The sequence below is a fragment of the Ciconia boyciana genome, chromosome 5, assembly GCF_034638445.1.
Source record: "Ciconia boyciana chromosome 5, ASM3463844v1, whole genome shotgun sequence".
NCBI classification, from domain to species: domain Eukaryota; kingdom Metazoa; phylum Chordata; class Aves; order Ciconiiformes; family Ciconiidae; genus Ciconia; species Ciconia boyciana.
The window spans coordinates 79,955,300-79,978,108 of NC_132938.1; the positions used below are offsets into that span (position 1 = coordinate 79,955,300).

The following is a 22,809-nucleotide window of genomic DNA, read 5'->3' on the forward strand; positions in this document are numbered from 1 at the left end:
ACCCACTGGGTCGGGCCCCTGCCTCACTCCCGCGGGGGCAGGCAGCGGGGGCTGGCCGGGACCCCGAGCACTCCAGAGGCCATTCGCGTAATCCGAGGGCAACAACCCGCTCCCGGTGCTCGGGCCCGTGCCTCGGCTCTGTATAACCTACTCACAGAGGTTCCGCCTGGGTATCTGACAGCACCTTGGGGATGGGAAGTGTCAGGGTCTAATTAGCCGGCAGATGAGGACACTCCTTCCACTCCCAAGGCCCGATATTTATCCTAGTCCCAGTGCGCTTTTAATGACAAAGTCCCATCAAAGGCAGCCAAATTTAAATAACCCCTTAATGGGCTGCCGTATAAAGATTGTATGAGTCAAACTTTGACAACCTATAACTTAACACATCTTCACAGTGTGCCTGCTTCCTGCTTGTGTGATTATTCCTACTCCCGCCAGCAATCAACACAACTTGACAAATCTTTTCTCTCTCTCAGCATTTTGCAACATCTATTCTCCTTTTTCAGTCTTTTAGCCGAACGTTCAGCTCCGATGCTTTCTGCATCCGTACGGCCATACTCTCACTAACCCTATATGCCTTTTGCTTTTTCCTCTTTCCTTCAACAAACCTTGTCTGACATACCTTCACTGTTGTGATTTCATTCCTCATTACCTCTGAGGGAACTACAGCAGTGAATGAAAAATGTGGGCAGACACATGTAAACATGTATCAATATTTGTAGGATCATTAGATTTTAGGACTCCACGGGAGTCCACAGGGCCCTGTGTGATGTTCACACGCTATCAAAGTGACAGGAGTGCCTAAAGGTCATATGATAGCCAGATACGGGAGAAGAAACCATATCAAGAAAGGAAGAAAGCCACAGCAAGGGATGGGCTGTAACGGAGACAGGCTCAACTCATTCAGTTTACAGCCAGTAACTGGGTCAGTTTGTACTACAAACATGCAATACCTTTGCCAAATCCTACTCGGCCAAAACCAGGAAACCCATGCGCATGTTCCCTCCAAAGCATCTGAACTGTCAACAGAGGCAAAAGAAATGGTCTGGAAAGTACCTCTTGCCTGCTGAGACACTGGCAGGTGACAAACTTGGCAGCCAGGACCGTTTTGCTGGGCCATTCTAGGCAAAAGGAAGGGGAGGAAGGGATGGGAATGGATGGAGCGAGTGACGTCCTGAACGTGAAAAAGTGAAGGCATCTCTAGTCTCCCTGAACTGTGCAGGCGACACCTGGATTGCAGGGGTGAAACCTGGACATTTACCAAGTCTATCTGAAGTCTGCTGAGCCTGAGACAGACCTGTGGAGGGACTGTGCAGCCCCAGCTGCTTTCCTCTCCAGCTGTTTGGTTCTAAATAGCAGACTTCTTTTCCTGCCTCTTCTCTTCTTAATATGACAAGCAATACTGACCAAGGTGCACAGCTGCACACAAGAAGAGTTATGCTCATCCCTCTGCTATGTAACATGCACAGCAGTCGAGCATATTGAAGCTCTGTATATCTTTTTTAATAAATCCGGTTTTGGTTCCTAGTATCAGCTAACATGTCACTTCACTTCCCTCTTTTCATATTAACATCCCTCAACTATGACATTATCTTGTGTTGTCTTTTGTCTCTCTCTTCCAGGCTCTGATGTTGTCCTATTTTGCATGCATGTCTTCTTCTTTCTGTTTGATGGTAGAAAGTACCTTCTTTCTTCTTTATCACATCCTATTTAATACCTTAGCTTTTATTTCTCCCTATTTCTACAATGGTTTAAGTATAAAATTATTTTAACGGGTAATATATATTGCTATATCTCTACAGTAGAGATTAAACTATCCAAAAGGATAAACTGTGGTAGCTCAACAGACCTCTCAGTGAAGTCAATAGAAAATTGTATTTGATCGGTGGAATTTACCACTCAACAACAGGTTGAAAGGAACTGAATTTTAATAAAAGAGGAGGAGGAATTTGATCTGTTCTACACCAGCACCTAATGCAGGCATCGCAGCTTACTAGAATTACAGGTGCCTCATCCCAAGATGTTCCAGCCCACCTAAAATTACCACCTAAATTCTCTGTGTGCTCAGGAAATGGCTGCAGAGAAAAATCCAGTTCACGTATTGCACGTGCCTCCCTCTCCCCATTTCCTGGGAGAGGTTTGTAGTGAGTGTCTGAGCTAGCTCAACTTGGATGAAATTATAAAGCAACAGTAGTAAGAGATGTGTTTATTCCACCCTCAGGATTGATTTTACTGTTATCCAATGACACATATGTAACATGTATAACCCCTATGGAAAGCTGTCATCCCAAGCTTGGACTGCTTCTTGCAAGGTCTCCTCCTGGCCCTGTGACTCTGCCATTTCTGCATGTCCCAGCTTGCAGGAGGAGAAGCAACATTCCTCTTATTCAGGAAACTTAACAGTCTGACAGGACACTTTCCTGAAGGGCTTAGTCTTTCTCTTAGAAACTACAGCCTGGCTCTCCTACTTCCACATCATTGCTCTACTTATTGGACTATTATGCAAAGAATGACCACCTTTTGGGTTTTTTTTTCTTTTTAAAAAAAGAGAAATGTTGCTGCAAAGAGGTGTTTACAGACTCTACCGACAGGATTATTTCCAGACAGACTACAGCTCAAATAAAAGGTTAATCTGGTATAATAACTTTAGGAGAAAAATTTGATTTGGTAACTCACACAAATGTATGTCCCAAAGCAACCTGGAAGAAAGAAAAATTTGATTCTTTAGTTATCCTATTATGAAGGAAACTATTCTCTCTACTCAGACCCTTAGTCTCTATCATTCCCACTTTCCTCATACTATAAAGAACGCCATCAAAATGAAAGTGAGTTTAGTATTTCATTCTTACCTGTGTGATAAAATTTCCCTGAAAATCCCAGGTTGAAAGTAAAATTTGTAATCTGAGCTCTCAAAAGATTCTGAGTGTCAAGCAGGGCCTGAAAAAAAACAACCCATCATATACACATATCTGTAGAAAAACAACACCTGGCACAGAAATTTAATATAACAATATAAATATTTTTACAGGTATATGTCTTTTCAATTGGTTTTGCTATTTAAAAACAGCTTTTTATATATGACAAAGAAGTTACAGATATTTTCGTTATAATTTAAAGATTAAAGACAGCATGCAAACTCCATCGTTTTCCTCATAAAGATGACCAGCTATTAAATACTGGTTTACTCCCTGAATCATAAGATAGGTAAGCAAAGGCACAAGCCAGATAAAAGATCTTCCACTGATTACTCAGTAAACCTGGGACACAGCCAGGAATGAAATTCAGATCTTTTGTGCCCCCCACCACTGCTCCATTCACTGGGGTGAACAGTGTCTATTAGAATTATGTTTCTCTAGATCAGGTCAAGTACGTACACAGCATTTTAGTCATGTTTCAAAATTACTGGCAATTTAAAAAAAAATCCAGAAAGACAGAAAGAAACTAGATGAAGCCTATTCCACAACAAAGAACTTAATCTTAAATTCCCCCAAATTCTGACTCATTTCTCAGACAGTTAGCATACTGGCTGTCAGCATATGTGTACTTGCACTAAATTAGTACCAACAAAAAAACAGCATGCAAGAAGAAAGGGGAAAGCTATTCTTCATCAGATACAGCTTCACTCTTTCATTTCAATATGCTCTTCTTGATTTGTTACTCCCAAGGTTTACATATTACTTTCAGGAGTTATCTCCCAAACTCTTACACTCTGATGTTGTTCGGTCTTTCAGTTTTCCAGGTGTAACAAAGAAACCTAGCTTTCCAATGCAAAACAAAACTTTGCAAAGCAAGAACGAAACATAAGAGCAAAAAGCCTCCTCTCAAATGAGACTTGGAGTGCACATTCCTCCAAATAGCCTGCCTTCAACTAAGCACTTGATAGTTGGTAACTTATGAACACACTGGACTCTTTGGAGATTTGTGACAGTGTACACAGCACATCAGAAGTGTACGGCCAGCTACAGCACACACACTCGGAGACAGGCACTCATGCAGTACCTTTGAAAGAAAGAAAAATATTTATACATCAAAGGTCAAAGAGTTTTCAAAGTAAATACACATTATAGCACAATGATTTAAATAAAGTGATTAAAAGCAATACAGAAATTAGTAACTCTAAGCACATTATGAAAGGGGAATGTATTTAAAAGCATAAAAAGATTAAAATCACTGGAGATTGTCAAAGGTTTAAAGGTCTAATAGGCTCCCCACTCTTGAAATTCAATGACAATTTAGTGCCCTGATATATATGAGCCAGTAATTTTAATTACAGTTTCTTTGGACATTTTCATTATATGAGTAATTTGTCTACAATTATTTTTTTAACCGGAATGCCAATGACAACAAAATGTTAGTATGGAAATCAAGTCCAGCTTTAGATATAGGCATAGCATAGTCAAGTTACAGTTCCTTAAAATACGACCCATTTTACAGATGGAGGCGATATCCACCTTATCAGAGAAACTTTTGGGCATACGAGCTCTTCTTCAGGTCTTTTCCAGGGCTCATCTGTATTGGTTCTAATAAAAGTATGATCTCCACCTGCAAACTCTGTCAAGCCTGTTTCCTTACACTGTCGTACCCACAACATTACAGTGACAAAATCAGGCAAAGGGTGACACTAGCAGGGGCTCCCCTGTGCACCAACCTCAAGAGAGGCCCAAGGCAGCAAGCCCAGCGGAGCCCCCATTCCCAGCAAGAGGTGGCCACACACCACAGCTGGTGTGTCCGGCCCTGCTCTGCGCTCGCCTTTCCTAACACTCCTTTTCCAGAGCTCAGCATTTTCACCTGCCCCCACTGAGACTGCAGCACTGCCCGAAGCGGGATCACAGCCGCTCTCCAGTCCTCTCCTATCCTGCATCTGAGGCCTCGGAGAGCTCACGAAGCTTGTAGCTCTGGCTGGCTCAGGGAAGCCGGTGCTCGAGGGAGCTGATCTGCAGCAATAGGAGAGACAGTCATTTGTCCCTGTCCTGGGGGGCTGCAAAATTGAATTTTGCTGACACGGCTGACGAAACATGAGTGGTTTCGATTCTGAGTCATCAGTAGCACTTGCCTTGTTCACCATTTCAGCGGACCAGAACATTATGCCTAAGCATATTCATTAAATATGTATTAATCACAAAACTAAATCTGTGAAAGAACCGTTGCTTTTCTGCCCCCTATTTCTTAAGGTCCTCTCAGATCTGGAAGTAACTTGTCTCTCCCACTGTCTTCTTCAGCAGCGTAGCCCCAGCAACAACAGTATAGGCGGTTTCAAAGAACAGTACTAGTAAGGTAAAGATCATCTTCTTTCACTGGAAAGCCTGAAAAAAGTCCTGTGAACAAGGGACTTTCTAAAGGAATGAGTAGAAAGAAGCACAGAGTGAAGATAATTGAAAACAAGCTTGAGACTTCTGAAGTGGAATAGTAAGAGAAAAATCTTGCAACACTGTAACGAGGGCTTTTGCACAGGCTGAGAGTGCAAAGATCACCAAGGAGACTTCTTATTCTAATGAAAGGCAGCAAATCTGCAGAGGATTTATTATGAAAACCATCCTTGAGCTGCTGGGAACCTATTTAATGAAATAATTTTATCTTTGCACAGTTAAAAAGGTAGGAGGCAAATGATATGGCTATACACTTCTTACGTTAACAGTACATATTGTCGAATGAAAGAGATCCTGAGTGCCACTTGACAGCAAGGTGGCATGAATGGGCTGCACAGTTCTTTCCCTCCAAATTAAGTTAAGAACTGTGAGCATTTTTTGAGCTGAAGGTCTTATCCTGTACCTTTCTAAAACCTTGTCAGCTCCAGTCTAGTCTCAGCATGATGGAAAGATAGAATGGGAAAAAACGAAGAGCAGCTGGAAACGCCAGAGGAACACGACCTGGAAGGAGTTCTTTGCTGTACCTCCCTGGCACACTTCAGCTGCAGGGCTGACAGGAGAGTTGCGAAGCCAGGCTTTCAACTGGGAGGAGGGAGAAGGGTAGCAAAAGCCCCAGGACCTTTCTATGATAATGCAACATAAGAGTTTACTTCTTCACTGGGAATTAATTTTGCTATGTAGTTACCACCTTCTCACCTCAATGACTGCCTGGTGGCTGCACTTTATTTAGGCCAGCAGTCACGATAAGACACTCCAAATAACACGAAACTCTAAAGGAAATCTGAAGTTCACCTTCTACAGAACAAACTTTGAAAGCGATGCCATAGGTTTTTTGGCCATATTACTCTCATTAAAATCAACAGGAGATCTTCTGCTTTAGCAGAAGATGTGGTGGTGTTCGAAGATGTATCAGCTAATACCAACGGTGTACCTGCTCGCCTGCGCTATCCGCAAAGAGGGAGGGCACAGACCTGCTGTGAACCACTTTTTGTACAGACAAGCTGAGATAACATTTGAGTTGTCATGCCTATGGTTATTTTCTGGGTGACTTGACATTTTACTCGTCTTTCAGGTTCTAAAAACAAAATGTTAAAACTCATGAAAAATATATAGTAGCAGATGGCAGGGCCTATTACTGTGAGTTTCTATCAGAAAGACAGAGAGGAGAGCAGGGGGATGAAAAGCCTGAAATTTCATTTCTAAATGCTGTTCTATGTGCTGAAGGTAAGCTGGTGATATTTTCTGTATATTTTATGATTGGTTTGTGAACAGCCCCTCTGGGTATCTGTATGAGATGTTATATAAATACACTACTACTGAAGATTATATTTTAAAAACTGTTTAGTAAAGCCTTCATATGTTTATAAATAATTATTTAGTACGTGTTATACTTCCACTGGTACTATAGGGAAAATAAATTGCTGGCTGCATAATCACTTTCATGTACATAGCTACAATGGAGTACTTCCTTTTCAACTTTTCCTAAGCTCACATACTAGGTTTAGGAAATTCCTTGTGCCAGAAATCAAATGTGAGAATTCAATATATGATGAAAGACCCCCTTCTTCACCAACAGTCCAAAATAATCTCAGAAAAAGGCCCTGTTACAATCCAAGAAATAGACAAAAGTTATCCCGACAGCAAAACAACAGAGTTCTTTCAATCCTTGCATCTGACAAGTTCATAGTATAATGAAAGGAATGTAAGAAATCATGTATGTTGTAAATAAAGCCAGATTCTCAGATGATTAATCAGCATCCTCCCATTTAAGTTGTTTCTATTTCATTTCTGATGAAACACCTCAGCAAATATAAGCTGCTGTAATTGCCAATGGGATCTCAACTGTGAGAATTTAGGATAAAATGGACTCTAAGATAACAAATGGAACAGAAGGAACCACGAGAATTATCCTTTAATTGAAATATTCACACAAGGGAAATGTATGAAAATTCCTGCCTTTGTATAGATGCCTTCTGTCTTTCTTGACAACCATAATGTTTAGCTCGTTTTATCACTTTTCATTCAGAAATATCAACTTTGTTTACAAAGGAAACAGTTTTGTTTTATTTTTCTCATCTTACAGCCAGGACAAACAGAGGCACAGAGATGACATGGGCTGTCAAAAGCGCTTGCTCAAGTAAATCAGCAGTAAAACCAAGGAAAAAACTCATATTGCCAAACTTGCTTCCCATTTCCATAGTCAGGAAAGCAGCCTGCCTCCTGTCCTCAAATATCTCTTTACAGGATTTCACTTTATAGTCTGTCACAGAGAAGTCACAAGTGTCAACTTGTCTTTGGTAAACAGACAGTAGTAATTTCTTCAGCATCAACAAAAATATTCAGACCCAAACATCTTGGCTGATCAAACAAATAAATCAAGGACACTTTGTTGAACTCTGCTTCACCAAAAAGGAACCATAACTTGTTTCTGTAGTCATACCAACATATTTATGACTACTTTCCTACTCAAAAGCTGCTGAAGAACTTAGCCACTTGAAAAGCGTAGTTCAAAACGCTGTTAGCTTTACTTGTAGTCACATGGATTTTAACTAAATTGTCAAGCAGATAGACATAGCCTCACAATGCTGCAGCATTAATATCTTAAACTTCAAATCAGTACATGCTTTCACGTCAGTACCAAAGGCAAGAAAGGTCGGCTTCCTAATTTTCCAAAAAGCCTGTCTGCTCCCCCTTTTTTCGGGAAGCAGATCTCATCTCTCAATGCTTGCTTTACTATTTCATGTCTAACAGTACTATCAAAGGACCCATTAAATTAGGAATTGCTTTTGAGGAAAACTTCTAATGCCGTATTGGCTCTTTACTAAAGGCAAGGACCTTCTGAAAAGGTAAAACAAATGAATAGAAAGTGTAGTGTGAAAGCACATGAGTTAAGCACACGAAGCCCCTTTATGGGAGCTCTTATGCAGAAGTAGCCTTAAATTTCTGTACCGTATTTCCTCTTTAGTTTAATCCCTACAAGAGAGGGAAGAAACAGAACTAAAGCCATTTTAACTTCTGAGTGGAGTTCTTAATATAGGGGTTTAATGAGCTGTAACTGATGTGATGTCCTTTTACTTTGCACTTTTTGTGACATCATTTTGCCTTTCCTGAGCACATCCATGCTCTGAGAAAAGTCTCCTGCAACTGAGGCTGCCTGCGCAGGTATACGCACACCACCTGCCTCCCTCAAACTCTCCCTTCTGCAGAACCTGACCTTTTCTAAAGTTTCTATCCACATTGCGAATTCACGTGCTTACAAGTAAAATAAAAAAAAAAAGAAAAAAAATTAAAAAAAGAGGGTTGGGGAGGAAATGGGAAAGACAATTGAGGAATGTAACATATACATGGCTGAAGTTTGCATTTATGATGCATACAAAAATTATGATTTTTAGAGCACTGTGCTTCTCTTCAGAGTCCAACAATCAGTATTTGAAATTTCCCAGATATATTCTGAGATTTGCTTTATCATGTTTTATATACCAGTCCTTAAGCTTAGAAGCACTAGCAAAGAGTCCAACCTTAGAGGCAATACGTGGCACGGTGTGGCACAGGCCAGAGGCCAGGCTAACAAGCTCTGCCTGATCATCAGTCCCGGGTTTGTCCTGGCACTGCTGAGGCTGATGGCAGAAAAGGGAGGACGGGGACACACTGCCTAGGGATGGGAGAGATGAGGGGAGGGAGCAGTGGGGATCCACAAGAAATGTTGCAGCAGCGGTGTAGTAGGGGCCCGAAAGTGAGAAGCACCGAGATCGTGATGGCAAGCGTTCAAGAAGCTGCAGCAGCAATCAAGGATGGGAAGGCAGTGGGCAAGAATTTGGGGTGTTTGGAGGCAGCACGGCAAGAAGAAACAGAAGACAGCCTCAATGAAGGTCCGTCCCCAATGGCTGGGAATCATGATTTTATTAGACAGACTATTTTGCTTCTGAGGAAAAATGTTTCCCTCGTGATAAATTATGTATTTTGGAACATCATTAAAATTCAATGTCTATTCTTTCTGGATTTCCAAGATTAGCATTTTGACACCCATTACCATAAACATTTAATCTATGCAGGAGAAAGAATAATTGCTTTGGGTATACTGGGTGTATCTGAAAAAGTATTTTGAATATCCTTCAGACATAAGGAGAAGACTGCTTAAATTTTCTTTAACTGTGCACGCTCTTAACAAAGCTGACACTACAGAGAGGGCAAGAGAAGAAAACAAAGAAAATCTTCAGCTTTCTCTGCAAAGTGTTTAGCTAGCAGAGACCATAAATTATAAACAGACCCTAAACTGTGTAAGTGGGGAAAGGACACTGCTCTACAGTTTGGTGGAAGCAAGGTGTCCAAGAGGGCACAACTGGGCAAAAATAGAAAGACTGATGAACCAGGGATGGAAAAGCTAAACTGTCGACAATACATATGTTCAAATTTATAAAATATTAGATTCCATGTGAGCTGAAGACAAGTATCGCTGCTACTTTGTACAACAAAATTAAAATGGAGGGGGGGGGGGAGAACCTGTTTATGAAGCTGCAGCAGCTTCAAGAAACAAATTATTCTTTCAATTAAAAACATGGATTTTGATAAGTCTACCAAGTCCTTCAAAAGATGTAACAGTTCAAAAGTACCACATGCCAGCGGGATGCCTATTTACAAAAGGCCTTGTAACATGGTAGAATTTAAAAAAGAAAATGTGTGCAAAAATTCCTTGGAGAGGAAACAAAGTACCTGGTTTCAGTTACTTAAAAAATTGTTGTAGTTTACTGACAGCTAGATTCTACCTGCAGCAATTGTGTTTTTAAATTATCAAACAGCGATGCCTTGGAGCCTGACTTCAATGTGCAGGACAGGCAAAGCTCCCATTGATTGCTTGGTTTAATTTGGACTGTTTGCCACATGCATTCGCCTGAGTATCTTACCTGACTTGCTATAATATTAAGGCCCATACTCACCAGTTGAAGACGTCAGTGTAAGTCTTTTCAATAAATTCAATAAGTACCATAAACTGGGTAACCCAGCTTCTCTTCAAAGTGTCAGTAAGATAAGATATCAGGCTGAAGCTCAACTACATGCATCTTGGTTTTTCAGTATCCGATATAAGACTCACTGGACCTGATTTTAAAAAAATTCAGGAGCCACAACTTTATTTTATGGGCACAAACGCTGTAACTAGGTATCTGATTTTGAGGTCCACTAAAGGATACTAAAAATGTAAGTAGCCGCTTTGAAAAACGTCGTCTCAAATGATTTTGAGCAGAAGTTTTTTCATCAGAACACACTGTTTTAATGTTACTGAGTCTTCCTTTAGAGGTTTTTTTATATCACATAAAATAATGATCTTGATGATGGTCCAATTATACATTTTCAAGTAATTAGGCTCTTTCATCTACGTAAATCATTTGTACAACCAAGAGATTTAAGAAATATTTCTAACTTCTTTCACCAGCTTCTCGCTTCTTGGAGGTTAAGATAGCAGCTAATGAGAATAAGCTAATTATGGCAAGGCAAGTTGAAGGTTTTAAATACTTGGTGCCAATACTATTTAATAAAGTAAAGTAATTAGCATGTTGTTTTCAGGATTCTATATTAAATTCTGCATTATTAGCTCTTAATTAAACTGTACTTTGATGAAAGAGGTTACTATTACTAAACAGCTAAATGATCTCGTTATTCTGCAGTTAACAGAAAGAAAATCCTACATTTCTTTTAATTAAAGGTCAAAAAACCCCCAGGCCAATTGAAATAGAACTAATAAACACCCTACTGCTGCATATGATATTTTTCCCTGGATTTTGGTCAGAGAGGATTCAATAGAAAACTTGTTGGTTCTTGCATTTTTGCCTAACACTTTACCTGCTTATGAAACACCAAGTATGAAGAGGTAAATTCTCAGAGTATTACAGAACTCAAAGGAAAAACAAAGTGACTCTAAAACGCATTAAAATCTCCTCATATTTATCCAGTTAAGTTCTTGCGATCTGGCGATCGTTGATGAGCCAGTACAGCAGGAAACAGGTTTGTTAGCCACAGCACAAGCATTCGGGTAGCTGCACTGCAGAGTCACCCCTCGGCCCGCCCCAGCTGCCTCAGCGCTGGGCACGACAGGCCATCTCTCAGCGTGACAGAGTAGTTCAGATCCTGTTCCAGTTCACTTCTGGGCCACTTTGCTGTGCCTGCTTAGTCTGGCTTGTCTCCATCGCATCCCATCGGCAGTAGATAAATGGTAAGAGTTATTCACTGATTCATGTAGACACTTGTCTAGCTACCAGTAAATGTTAGGCCTCGAAAACTCAGGTTCAAACAATAACCTCAGATGCAAAGCATTTACACCTCTGCACCCCCTCATTAGACACCCCACGCTTTTACAGCTTCAGATCTTGTTTGGTAGGATGCACAATATTTTATCATAGAAGTTAAATAGCATAGCTACTCAGTCTAATGGTGCATATATTTTATAGTCATCCAGCTCAGAAAGAAGATGTTATTATCCAAGCTCCTAGTACCACATTCATTATCAACAGCACGTTTGCTTCTTATTTAATGCTTCCTCACATGCCAGCTCCAGCTTTAACTACAGCCAACATGCACAGCAAGCAGAGTTTGGCTGGCGGACAAGGGCTACTCTCCAAGCAAGACAGTCTTCTGCTGCACGGGCTAGCCACGAGCTTCTGCTGCAGCAAAGCCTGCACTCCCTTACCCACCGCACACTGCCTGGCTCTGCTGCTTAAGGCCCTTTTACCCCGCTGTTGGCAACATGTGGCTCTGAACAACCACTGAATGCTGAAAATATCGAGAAGGTTCAACACTGGAAGAATTTCTAGGCCTAATCTCTCAGCAGCAGAGACCACAGTGGCCTCACCTGAATGCACAGGAAGCTGCAGCTGGGTCACTACATCTGCTCCACTCTGATGAGTTTGTCAGTGGCTACATTACTCTGCCCAAAATGCCAATGTTTTGAGAGATGCAATTTAGATTTCAGGTCTACCTTTACACCCATGGCTTGCATACAAAACAATAAATTTGTTCCACAAAACCTAATTTCCTGTAGATTTGTTTCCCAAATTGCTATTCCCACAGTGCAATAGCCTGCACTCCCTTTCACGCTGCTGCCTAGGACCTACCCTCCCCATTAGGTCTCCAAAGCACCTCCTTCCCTTCCCGCTTGCCCCACACACCCTGTCTAGATGAAAAAGGGACGGTACATGCTATCGCTAGCTCCAAGACACAGCACATGGATCACCCAGGGGCAGGTCAAGGTGAAGGATAAATGCAGAGCTCACTCTGAAACCTCTGCTTCAGCGCAGGCACTGCTTTGCATACATGCCTTACCCCATGCGGAACTCCACGACGCCAGCAGGAATTAAACTGTCTTTGAGAACTGCCTGTATGTGTCACACTGGACTGAAACTGGCCAGCAGGTTCAAACATCATTAGATTGATCATAGAATCATGGAATGGTTTGGGTTGGAAGGGACCTTAAAGATCAACTAGTCCACCCCCCCTGCCATGGTCAGGGACATCTTTCACTACATCAGGCTCCTCAGAGCCCCGTCCAACCTGGTCTTGAACACTTCTAATGATGGAGCATCCACAACTTCTCTGGGCAATCTGTTCCAGTGTCTCACCACCCTCATCATAAAAAATTCCCTCCTTATGTCCAATCTAAATCTATCCTCTTTGTTTAATTGCTGGACTGACAAAAGCAAATAGGGACATTTAAAATACCTGATTTCTTTAGGAAATGAAAGTAAAAATGGGGTGTCAGTGTTGTATACACCAAACTCCAACAGTCTGTGAATATGGCCTTTTGAAAGAAACTTCAGTCTTATTTTTTTCTTCAATGTCAGTATTCTCTGGACCTCAGTGCCTGAACCTGGATAAACTAAGACTCACCTGTCCCCGTAAGCCCTAAAGCCTGTGCTTCCTGCTAAACAGAATTTTAAATAAACAAGATTTCAAAGTTTTGTCTACATCATTATATAGATGATCACAGCTCAATAGTGGGTGGTATTTATCTATTTTTCCAGAGCACACAAAATTCAAAGCATTTAAATTTTTACAATATTTTTCCAGCATTTAGAAAGCAATCATTGACTAACAGTGGCTACAATTAAAATATAAATCTGTTACGTGATGACAGGAAAACTCAAGTCCACAGACCAAGGTATAACAAGCTGCTATTTAGGTAGCTTGAAAGAAATATTGGATGCTACAAGCTATGTCTAAATTATTGGTACCAATCAAAAAGAAACACTTTGGGGTTTGTTCGCTTCTTAGTTTATAACTCTTTTTCCCTCTAGTAAGACTAAAGCTTCTAGACAGGCACAGTATTTGTGTTAATGCTTAGTTTTACATATTAGACAACAAATAAAGTGCAAATAAATGAAGACTCAAACCCTCTAATTTGTATAAAAACCACAACAGAGCCGGTTGCTCTCCCTGGTTAGTAAAGCACAACAGTTACCACATCACTGGCACGTTAAATAAACTGACTACTTCATGGGCTGGGCAACACACCAATGACACAATCCATTCACAAATGTTTCTTAGGGTTTGGTTGGTTTTTTTTCCCCTTCCTAACAGAGCCAAAAAGATTCCTGTGCTTCTCTTAATACTGTATCTGATTAAAAACATCTATCTACCTTTGTCCCTATGTTGGGGGTGAGCTGGGGCATACCAAAAGCTCTTTTTCTCTCTATGCTCCACCTTTACAGACAGAAAAAAAAATCTCTGACCAAAAAGATTTTGATTTTCTCTTTCTGCCTGAAAGCTCCATGTCAGAAACAGCTGGGAATTCAGTCTTCAGCTTGCTCACCAGCTAAGGGTCACAAATATTTTTTTTCCTTCTCTTTATGAGTAGTTCTAAACTTGCTGAATTAAATTCCCCTGCTACATCAGCATCAGTATCAAAGAAATGACAGAAAAAGAGAAAGCAAGCAAGCCAAGCCTGCATAAAATAACAGATATAACTCTTTTCTCAAGCCGTATTTTTTATTATTACATGTAGTCAACACAGAAAAGACATAAGAACTTACTTCAAGTTAATAAAAATTTGGACAGTTTCATTGACTCCTACATAGTACCTAGTCTAAGGGATATAATTCAGCAGAAAAACCCCAAGACTTTAGTAAAACACAGGACATTAATAAGAGAAACACAGGGGGATGATTTTGTTAGAAATGTTAACATACACCTTTCCTGTGTTTGCGTTTCTAAAAGACAAGATTACAGAAACTAGATTTACGTAGATAAATATCCCAGCTGGCCAAATTCTATGCTTGCAGACTCAAACTGACACACAAGAATCCAAACTGAGCTTTGCATTTGATTATACTGTAAGAGATTGAGAATACATCTTAGTACAAATTCCCTGCCAATATTATATTCCTTCCAATAGCATATTTCATACCCTTTTGCCAAATCTGATTTTTAAAGACTTACATAATCCTTTTACTTCCTTTTGGATATTAGGCTCTCTTCTGCCACTTTTATTGGCTATTCAGCCTACACTTAAATATCTCTGTGCCTTACATTAAATGTTTTTATCCATCCTCACTGTTTATACCCTACAGACATCTGCAGCCTATTGCTTTCTGCTTTGGTCATCATTACTTACTGAAATCTTTAGCCTTTATTTTTTCATTTCCTGGCTATTCTGGTGTCTCTAAGCTCTCTCTAAATATTTCTGATTAAGTGGTGCAGAACTGAGCACAATATTCTAGAAGCTTCCTCAGTCAGTATGATGAAGTACTTCCCTGATGTAAAAAGGTATTTTTCGTAGTCAGCTTAAATTTCAAACCAGCCTACATTACAAACTCAGGTATATTTTAGCATTCATCTTGGTTTTAGGATATTTCCAGGCTTACAGTTTTCAACATTTCTATTACCTCTAATGAAGGCAGTGAGAAAGGACAAGGGATAAGATAAATGTTTTGCACCATAAATCCCCACTTTTTATATAAATGCAAAATTCTTTTTCAGCCTCCTTTCCGGTTCTATTAGACTTCTATCAAAGGCAACTCTGAGTTATCTTTAGTCCGAGTTCACTTTAAAATGGGAGCAGAGACACTTGGGTTATTCCCAGGAGCGCTAACATTGAAAGGGCAAGTGAATGGCAGCTTGACATAGAGCTGCATGGCTTATTAGCTCCACAAAAATGCAACCGGTGTTCCCAGACCTAACCCGTTACCTCTGTACAGCACGGCAGGGCCTTTGTCACATGAATTTACTGATTTGGGTTGGAATGAATCCATGGAGCCTTACTCTGCACAGTCACCGGCTTTTTATTTGTCCTCTCCACTATTTGTATTTTCAAATGTATTGTAGTTTAATTTTTGCAATGCAGTATTTAATTTATGATTTATTCCAGATATGAAACTAAATTTTAAGGAGCAATACTAACTCTACTCCAGGACTGTAAAATTTCAGAAGGAATCTCCTAAAGAGTATAAATATTTTTAAAAATTGGTCATAAGGTTTTTATGCTCTGTCAAACATAATTTTTAAATAGGAAGTAAAATTTCTACCTTGTAGAAGTGTTGAAGTTTGCACAGAAAAAGAAAGCGGAACTGGAAATAGATAGGGCATTGTTATTCCATGAGGAATTAGATATACACTGGCAACCAACTGCTTTTCTTTTGCTTTGTTTTGTAAGCATAATCCCCAAGAATCAGTCATGTAGTTTAATTGACTTCTTCCAGACTGAAGAGGTAAGAAGAAAGGACACTTTCCGTGCAGCAGTACTGTGAAAGAAACTAATGAAACAGAGTCGCACTTTTACGCTTATTTTTCTCTTTTTGCCAGACTGTGCCTTCTTGATGTGACTGAAGATCGGGAAGGAGGTAGGCCCAATTTTGGTATCATGTTTTACAGTGAATTGCTTTGATTTCTAGATCTGTCTGCAGTGTGTTTTTATTTGTTGGTTGTGAAAATTTTATTCAATTCCATTAGCAGCAGGAATTGGATGGCTAACTTGTCATCTGAAAAAGCCCAGAATAAATCTTGTAGCAGCCACCAGTACAGTGATGAATCTGTACAGCTCTGTGGTAAGCTGTAGTTGCATTATTATTATTTGTATTATCAAAGTGCTTTTTGAACAAACAGCACAGAACAAAAAGAGCCTCTGACAAAGAGAACTTGCAAGTTAAGGAAAGAGAGGGACTGACAGGATAGCTGAGGGGTACACTGCCAGGAGGCTGGAAAGCTCTTTCAGCACGTAACTGTTCTTAATTATGCCTCCAGGCCTGCTGCAGACAGAGCTAGGACCCTGCCGCAGGTCTGGTGCATTAACTTTGTAACATCTATGCCCAGCAAGTGCCTTCTCTCAACCTCCTTCTTTCTTTTGTTCTCTGAACATTGTTACTCAGTGAACAACAACAGGCAGCTTTTAAAATACTAGTCTTGAAACTTTGAAAAAGCTTTTTCAGTGGAAACAAATTATCCAGTGGATTTGAACATCTTACAGTGCACACTAAGGTTTCAATATGTCTTGACACACATTTCACTTCAAAAAATTTTGGAATGACAGGTTTTGCTTTCACGGTCAGATGGATCAACCCAAACAGAGCCGAGGTCAGGTTATATTGACAATACGCAAAGTGTGCAGAGTCACATGAATTTTCATCTCATCCATGAAAATATTCATGTCCATTATTAAAGTACAAGTTTCTGAGAAGAGTGAGGAAGACCGAACTTGCTAACTACATGGCTGTGAACCAAAAATGATCACTGAAGGCTGGTACATCGGGTGGACATAAGCATTTTGGAAGGGAAGCCTTATGTTCAAGTGTAAAGGTATCTCTGCATAATAAACTAAGTCAAGGGAAAAAGCAGAAACAGTGTTACAAAGTATTCAGTTAGCGCACTGCATCTCCGATGAGTGTAATTGCTTAAGTTTGAAATAAAATAGCTCTTAAATCACACAACTCCACTGAGAACAGGACTCAGAATACAAAAGGCAGACACCATTGCTAAGAGAGTCCCTTCAGCCTAAGGATAGCAAAGTATTCACCACCACAGAGAAATATGGGGAATTAAAAAAATGAAAAAAGAATACTGTAATTTTCTGGAAAGATGTAGATGACTGCATCCATAGCACACATCTACTTATTTGGGAGAACCAACAGTGGATTCATAGAAGCCATGATTTCCTACTTTGGTTCTATCACGAAAACAGACCAAGGACCAGGGAGTATGTAACCAATAGTCAAATCTGGTGCTGGGGTAGAAGAGCTTGAAGCAAATCATTCTCATGGACCTCAAAGATCTCATGGGATTCATCATGCCGAGAAGCAGTTTCTGCAGCCTCTTTGACAATAAAAAAGCTGCAACGGAGATGGATTTCTTTTCTCTTAGTTCCCCGCCACTGAATTCATAACCAGGAGGAGATGGCGCAATCCTTGAAAAATGACTGTTTCAAGATTTAGGTTTGTGTGAAAGTGTATAGTGTCACAGCTTTTAAATTTAAAAAAAAAAAAAGGGACAGAGAGAGAGAGAGAAAGAGAGAGACTCGGTTACTCCAGCATTGCAAAACTAAGCAGAGGGGGGAAAAAAAAAAAGACTATAAACAACATTATGATTAGTGATCTGCCTTGTCCTTCTGAGATATCTTTTGTCTTAATGCTCCAGAGAACTCTGCACTCAGCAGTTAAGTTTCTTAGCAGTCAATAAATACAAATGAGGGAGCATGGGGCAGTACCGCTCTCCTGACCCAACGCTCCCATGCGAGACACTTCTGAAGTGCAGACTGTGCACAGATGCAAATATGCAGAACTTCCACTGGATTCCTTTGGGATGGAAAATACTTGGCATCTTTTATGCCCAGATGCATAAACAAGTAGGAAAACAGATACACAGAATATTATCATCCTTAAGAATAAAACTTAAACTGCTTTGCTAAAGGCCTCAAACGCTGCAGCACATCAGAATCAAGTTGTGAAATTCTATGTCTAGGACCTGATGACTCTCCTAGGTTCCATGGACTAGGAGAATGGACTAGGTTCCATCCAACTGCTTTACTTTTCAAAAACTTGATTTTTCAGAAAAAACATAACTCCGACACGCCGACAAACCAAACAAGACAAGCCATGAATTCCAGCAAATGCAGAACTGACGAAAAACACTGAACTAACAGGAAGGAAAACTGAAATTTGGTTTCCTCATAACAGACACAGCACTGGCACTATAAGCCTCCTCACACTTAAAACTGCTAACAGAAATCGACTCCGTGCTAGAAAGAACATCCACTGGTCAACCAGTGTCCTCTTTCTTTCACATTTTCCATGTAGAACAAGATGCCTTTGATACACAGCATCTTTTTACAGCTGCTGTGCCTGAGAAGTATTGTATAGCTGAACGATGTGGATAGTTAAGCCAACTGGTACGAATGGGTAAATGTAGTTACCATTTTGGCACAACTATGGCTTCTTGTGTAGCTACAGAGGAGTATGCCAGTGCTCCTATTTGACATACACACTCTCTTTACAGATTTCCTACGGAGGGCCATTGCTTATCCCACAGCCCCAGGGAGGTAGACAGTGTTGTGTGTGCAAACATTTCTGAACCTCAGTTCTTCCCACATATAATACCTATATGCACATCAACATAAAGCACGGACCAGGGGCATTCGAACACACAAAAAAAGTAGCCTCCTCTCCGTTTGCCTGGCAGTCCACAGAGATATGATGTGGAACTCGGCTATTATTAGACACACAGTTACCATGCAAGGTTTTTGTCTTCATACACCATGGATAAGCTGTAAAATTAATCTTGGTGCCAAGCTTAGTCCATGGGGTTTAGTTGTATTTAGCTCTATGCAGGTGCCAAACAGGAGAAGGAAGCGCATGTGGAATTCCCAGCATTGCCCTGGCAGACCAGAAGTGTCATACCCGAGGCAGAGCCAGCTCTCCTACGTCCCTGTCACCCCTCTGCAGCCACCTTCCTCTGGTCAAGGACTTTTATCCAGCTTTCTGTTTCAAGCATCAGTACACTCCTTTTAAGAACAAAAGCAGGGCTGTATCGAGTAGCAGTTGTATCAATCTTACTAGATTAAAATTCACAGAAGTTGCTACATAAACCAAATTGCTTTTAGAAGTTAAATGTTAAGATGACTGACTGGTAAAGCATTCTATATGCTGGTAGCAGCCTATAAAATATATAAAACCATTTTTATAACTTGTTTTAAAGTTATACTTTAGTTCAGAGATCTAATCCTAATTTCTTCTGCCTCCCAGTGCATAATATTCCACACTATCAGAAACAATTCATTCAAGAAGTTAAATCAGTCTTCCTAGGGCATCAGACAGCTACAGAAACACCACACTTAATAATGTTCTTTTTCTTTGCCTCTTTTTAAGAACAGAATGTACTTTTTACTTATTATTTCAGCCAAGTCAATATAAAATACCTTAGGAGCCTCAGGTCAAATTAAGAATATATGTACACACGCAGTAAGCACATTGAACAATGGCATAAAGGTACTATGGCTAATGGACTAGGAACGTAAAACGGTTAATCAGAACAAAAGTTCTTCATAGTTAACTCATTATGTCATCTAAAGAGGTGATTAAAAAGATTTTTTGAATCTCTCCAAAGGAAAGATTTACGTCTCAGTGCAACCAAACAGATGTGAGTATCTCTGGTGGTTCTGCAACCGAAATATTTGATGACACATCTATCATTTCTTTACTGATAACCTTCTACATGATCCTATAGATAAAGCAGCAATTAACTTACAGAATTAGCCTTCCTCCTGTGACATGAACCATCCTGTGCCTTGACAGTTCAGGCTTTCTGCACCTTTTAGCCATTCTGCCTTAAGACAAAATATATTTAAGCCTCTCTTCCGAGGCAAATATTTAGGTCATTCCTATACAAGAGTAACTGAAAAGGTATGTCACTGTATTTTTTAAGTTTATATCCCAGTGGTATGCTTTACCATGGGAAGTTCCGATTTCTTTCCACATGTGCTACACAGGGTGAAAAGACACTTAATGGGTTTTAAACAACTGTAGTAATTTAAGCTGTGCTGACTAATGTGGACTAATTTGTAATATAGTGAATACACAGTTAGTTCTTAGGGGAGAAATCTGTTATTAAACAAAATTATATTATATTAAACAAAAGATTAGGCCACCAACGCACTAAGGAAATAACAAAAAAGTGACAGCACTGGCTTTGGAACATGGAAGACGACTGATCTGACCAAATGCAAATGTTTATATTTGATCTTAGTCACTCTAGAAACCTTTTATGAACAACAGAAACAAATACATACTTTCAAGGTGCAATTCACTTAACCAGTGCCTGCCTAAAGATGAGCTATTTTTCTACATTGTCCACTACGGGAAGTTAGAGGACTAGCTCCGATATAGATGTCTACATTAAAAACCTCAAAATCTGGGCAAGATGACAGACTGTGCAAGTGATGGAGACTAAAATGCTATGAATTTTTTCTTTCTGGCTAAATCCTCTCCATTATCAGAACGGTGTTTGGCACAGATGATACACAGAGGACAGCTCTTGTTGTCCCATTCTTCAATGACTCTAATGCCAAAAGACTGCAGATTCAAGCTTATATTGCCCATTTCAATGCACATATACTAACAGATGCATTGCCTAAGCGCTCGCAAAATAGAACGAGAAAAAAAAGACGTATCATCCCCCTCCCTATAATGGATATGGTCAATATGAAGCTTTTTCCTTGGTAATTATACAAGAATAATTACAAGTGTAGAAAAAGATTAGGCTTACATGAAGAAAGTGAAGAGATCCCCATCCTGACTTCAATTTAAAATGTCTCTTTTGAAAAGCACACAAAGGACAAGACAGTCAAGAGGAGATCACGCAGCTAATTATTTGGAAAAAATAATTTCACAGTGTTCTAATTTTTCATTTTGAAAACATGATCAACTCTCAAGGAAATACAGAAAGTGCATGTATTGGGGAAATGAAGGAAAAGGTAGACCAACTTACTGCCTAGATCACCAGCACTGCACAAACTGTCAACAGGGGGAAAAAAAAAATCATATTTAGTTTTCCCCCTATTATCAACTGCTTTTCCCTTGGAGAAATCTCTGCTTTATAGTCATAAAAATTTCACAAAAAGAGTAACTGTAACAAAAAAAAGATATTAAATTAGTAGACCGTCAGCCAGGACAATAACAGCCTATTAAGATAAACTTACTCTGTGGATATCTAGATAGATTTTCTCTGTATGTCCATTTAAATGAATTATTTGCACTGCACAGGCTCTTAGTCTTCTAAAAGACACAAGGAAAATAAAATATAACATTGTCACAGCATAATGGTCCCTCCTGCCTGACAGACATTAGAAGAGGAAAAAAAGTTACTGAAAAATGAATGTTGAGATGACATTACCAAGCTTATTTTCAAAGTGGGAGGCAATTAGACTATGAAATGTTCTCTTCCATTATTTCTGCTATACCAGAGGAAGATAAAGTAAATAAATATGAAGATGGATGGTTATTGTTGATGCACAGTGACAGCTACTCAGTATGTTACATTGAAGACCTATGTTCTACCAGTCCAGATTTTATCCAGTGACAGGCAAATCTGTAATAATCAGGTAGCCTAAAAATCTGAAGTATAGTTTCAAGTTGTGTGGGTCTTTTTTTTTTTTTAATTGCAGAAGTTGTGGTGGAACTAGACTAAACTTCATCTGTTGTTTAATAAAACAAATCATTTATTAATTTTACAGGATTTAGGTTGATAAACTGTGTCAAAAGATTTTCAAAAGGGCTCTTTACACTTGTGTCCCTGACATTATAGATACTCAAGCTGAAGTACCACCACTTCTGCACCTCTAAAGATGAGGCAAAGGCACTCATTTTAGACGGTTTGCTTTTGACTTGACCTCTTCTGAGGTCAGTATATGATACTGATAAAAAGATTACTACTTAGCCTTATGATAGCAATTTTCCTAAGTGCTCAACTCCAATTCACAAAATTTAAAGAAGAGGGCAGTTTAGCCTAACATCCAAATATTAACTATTCTGGCCACTTTGCAAATCTCATTTAGGAATCTGAAGAAGAAATTCTCTTGAAAACCTGATCTTACATGCAATCAGGATCTCCATCCTTGGAGACAGTCAAAAGGCACCTGGACACGGCCCTGCTTGAGCAGGGGAGTTGGACCAGATGAGCTCCAGAGGTGCCTTCTGACCTCAGCCATTCTGCAATTCTGTGAATTGCAATGTAACAACTATCCTGTATTTCTTCAATCCTACAGAATATCTTTTGTTCTGATGGCCCTCTATTTAAACTCTTGAAAACAAAGAATAGTACAGACAAAGCTTTCAACTTGCTCACCTAACTTGTGCTTGAACTTTAGGGGCTTAATGAATCAGTCCTCCTAAAGCGAATCTAGGTTCTCTATGCACTCAACAGAGAGAAGCCTTTGTCTCAGAAGACCCAAGACAAATGCTGCCTTCTTGAGTTAGGC

The 22,809-nt window shown here is 39.8% G+C and overlaps 1 protein-coding gene across 3 annotated transcripts in view; it reads right to left on the reverse strand.

Moving 5' to 3' along the window:
- The window catches only part of LOC140651718 (bifunctional heparan sulfate N-deacetylase/N-sulfotransferase 3-like), a 77,920-nt gene that overhangs the window by 43,177 nt on the left and 11,934 nt on the right, over positions 1 to 22,809 (reverse strand). For all 3 annotated transcript variants that reach the window (XM_072861542.1, XM_072861541.1, XM_072861543.1), the window contains exon 3: positions 2,850 to 2,937. In XM_072861542.1, coding sequence (XP_072717643.1) covers positions 2,850 to 2,937 — 88 coding nt within the window. The remainder of the gene's footprint in view (positions 1 to 2,849; positions 2,938 to 22,809) is intronic.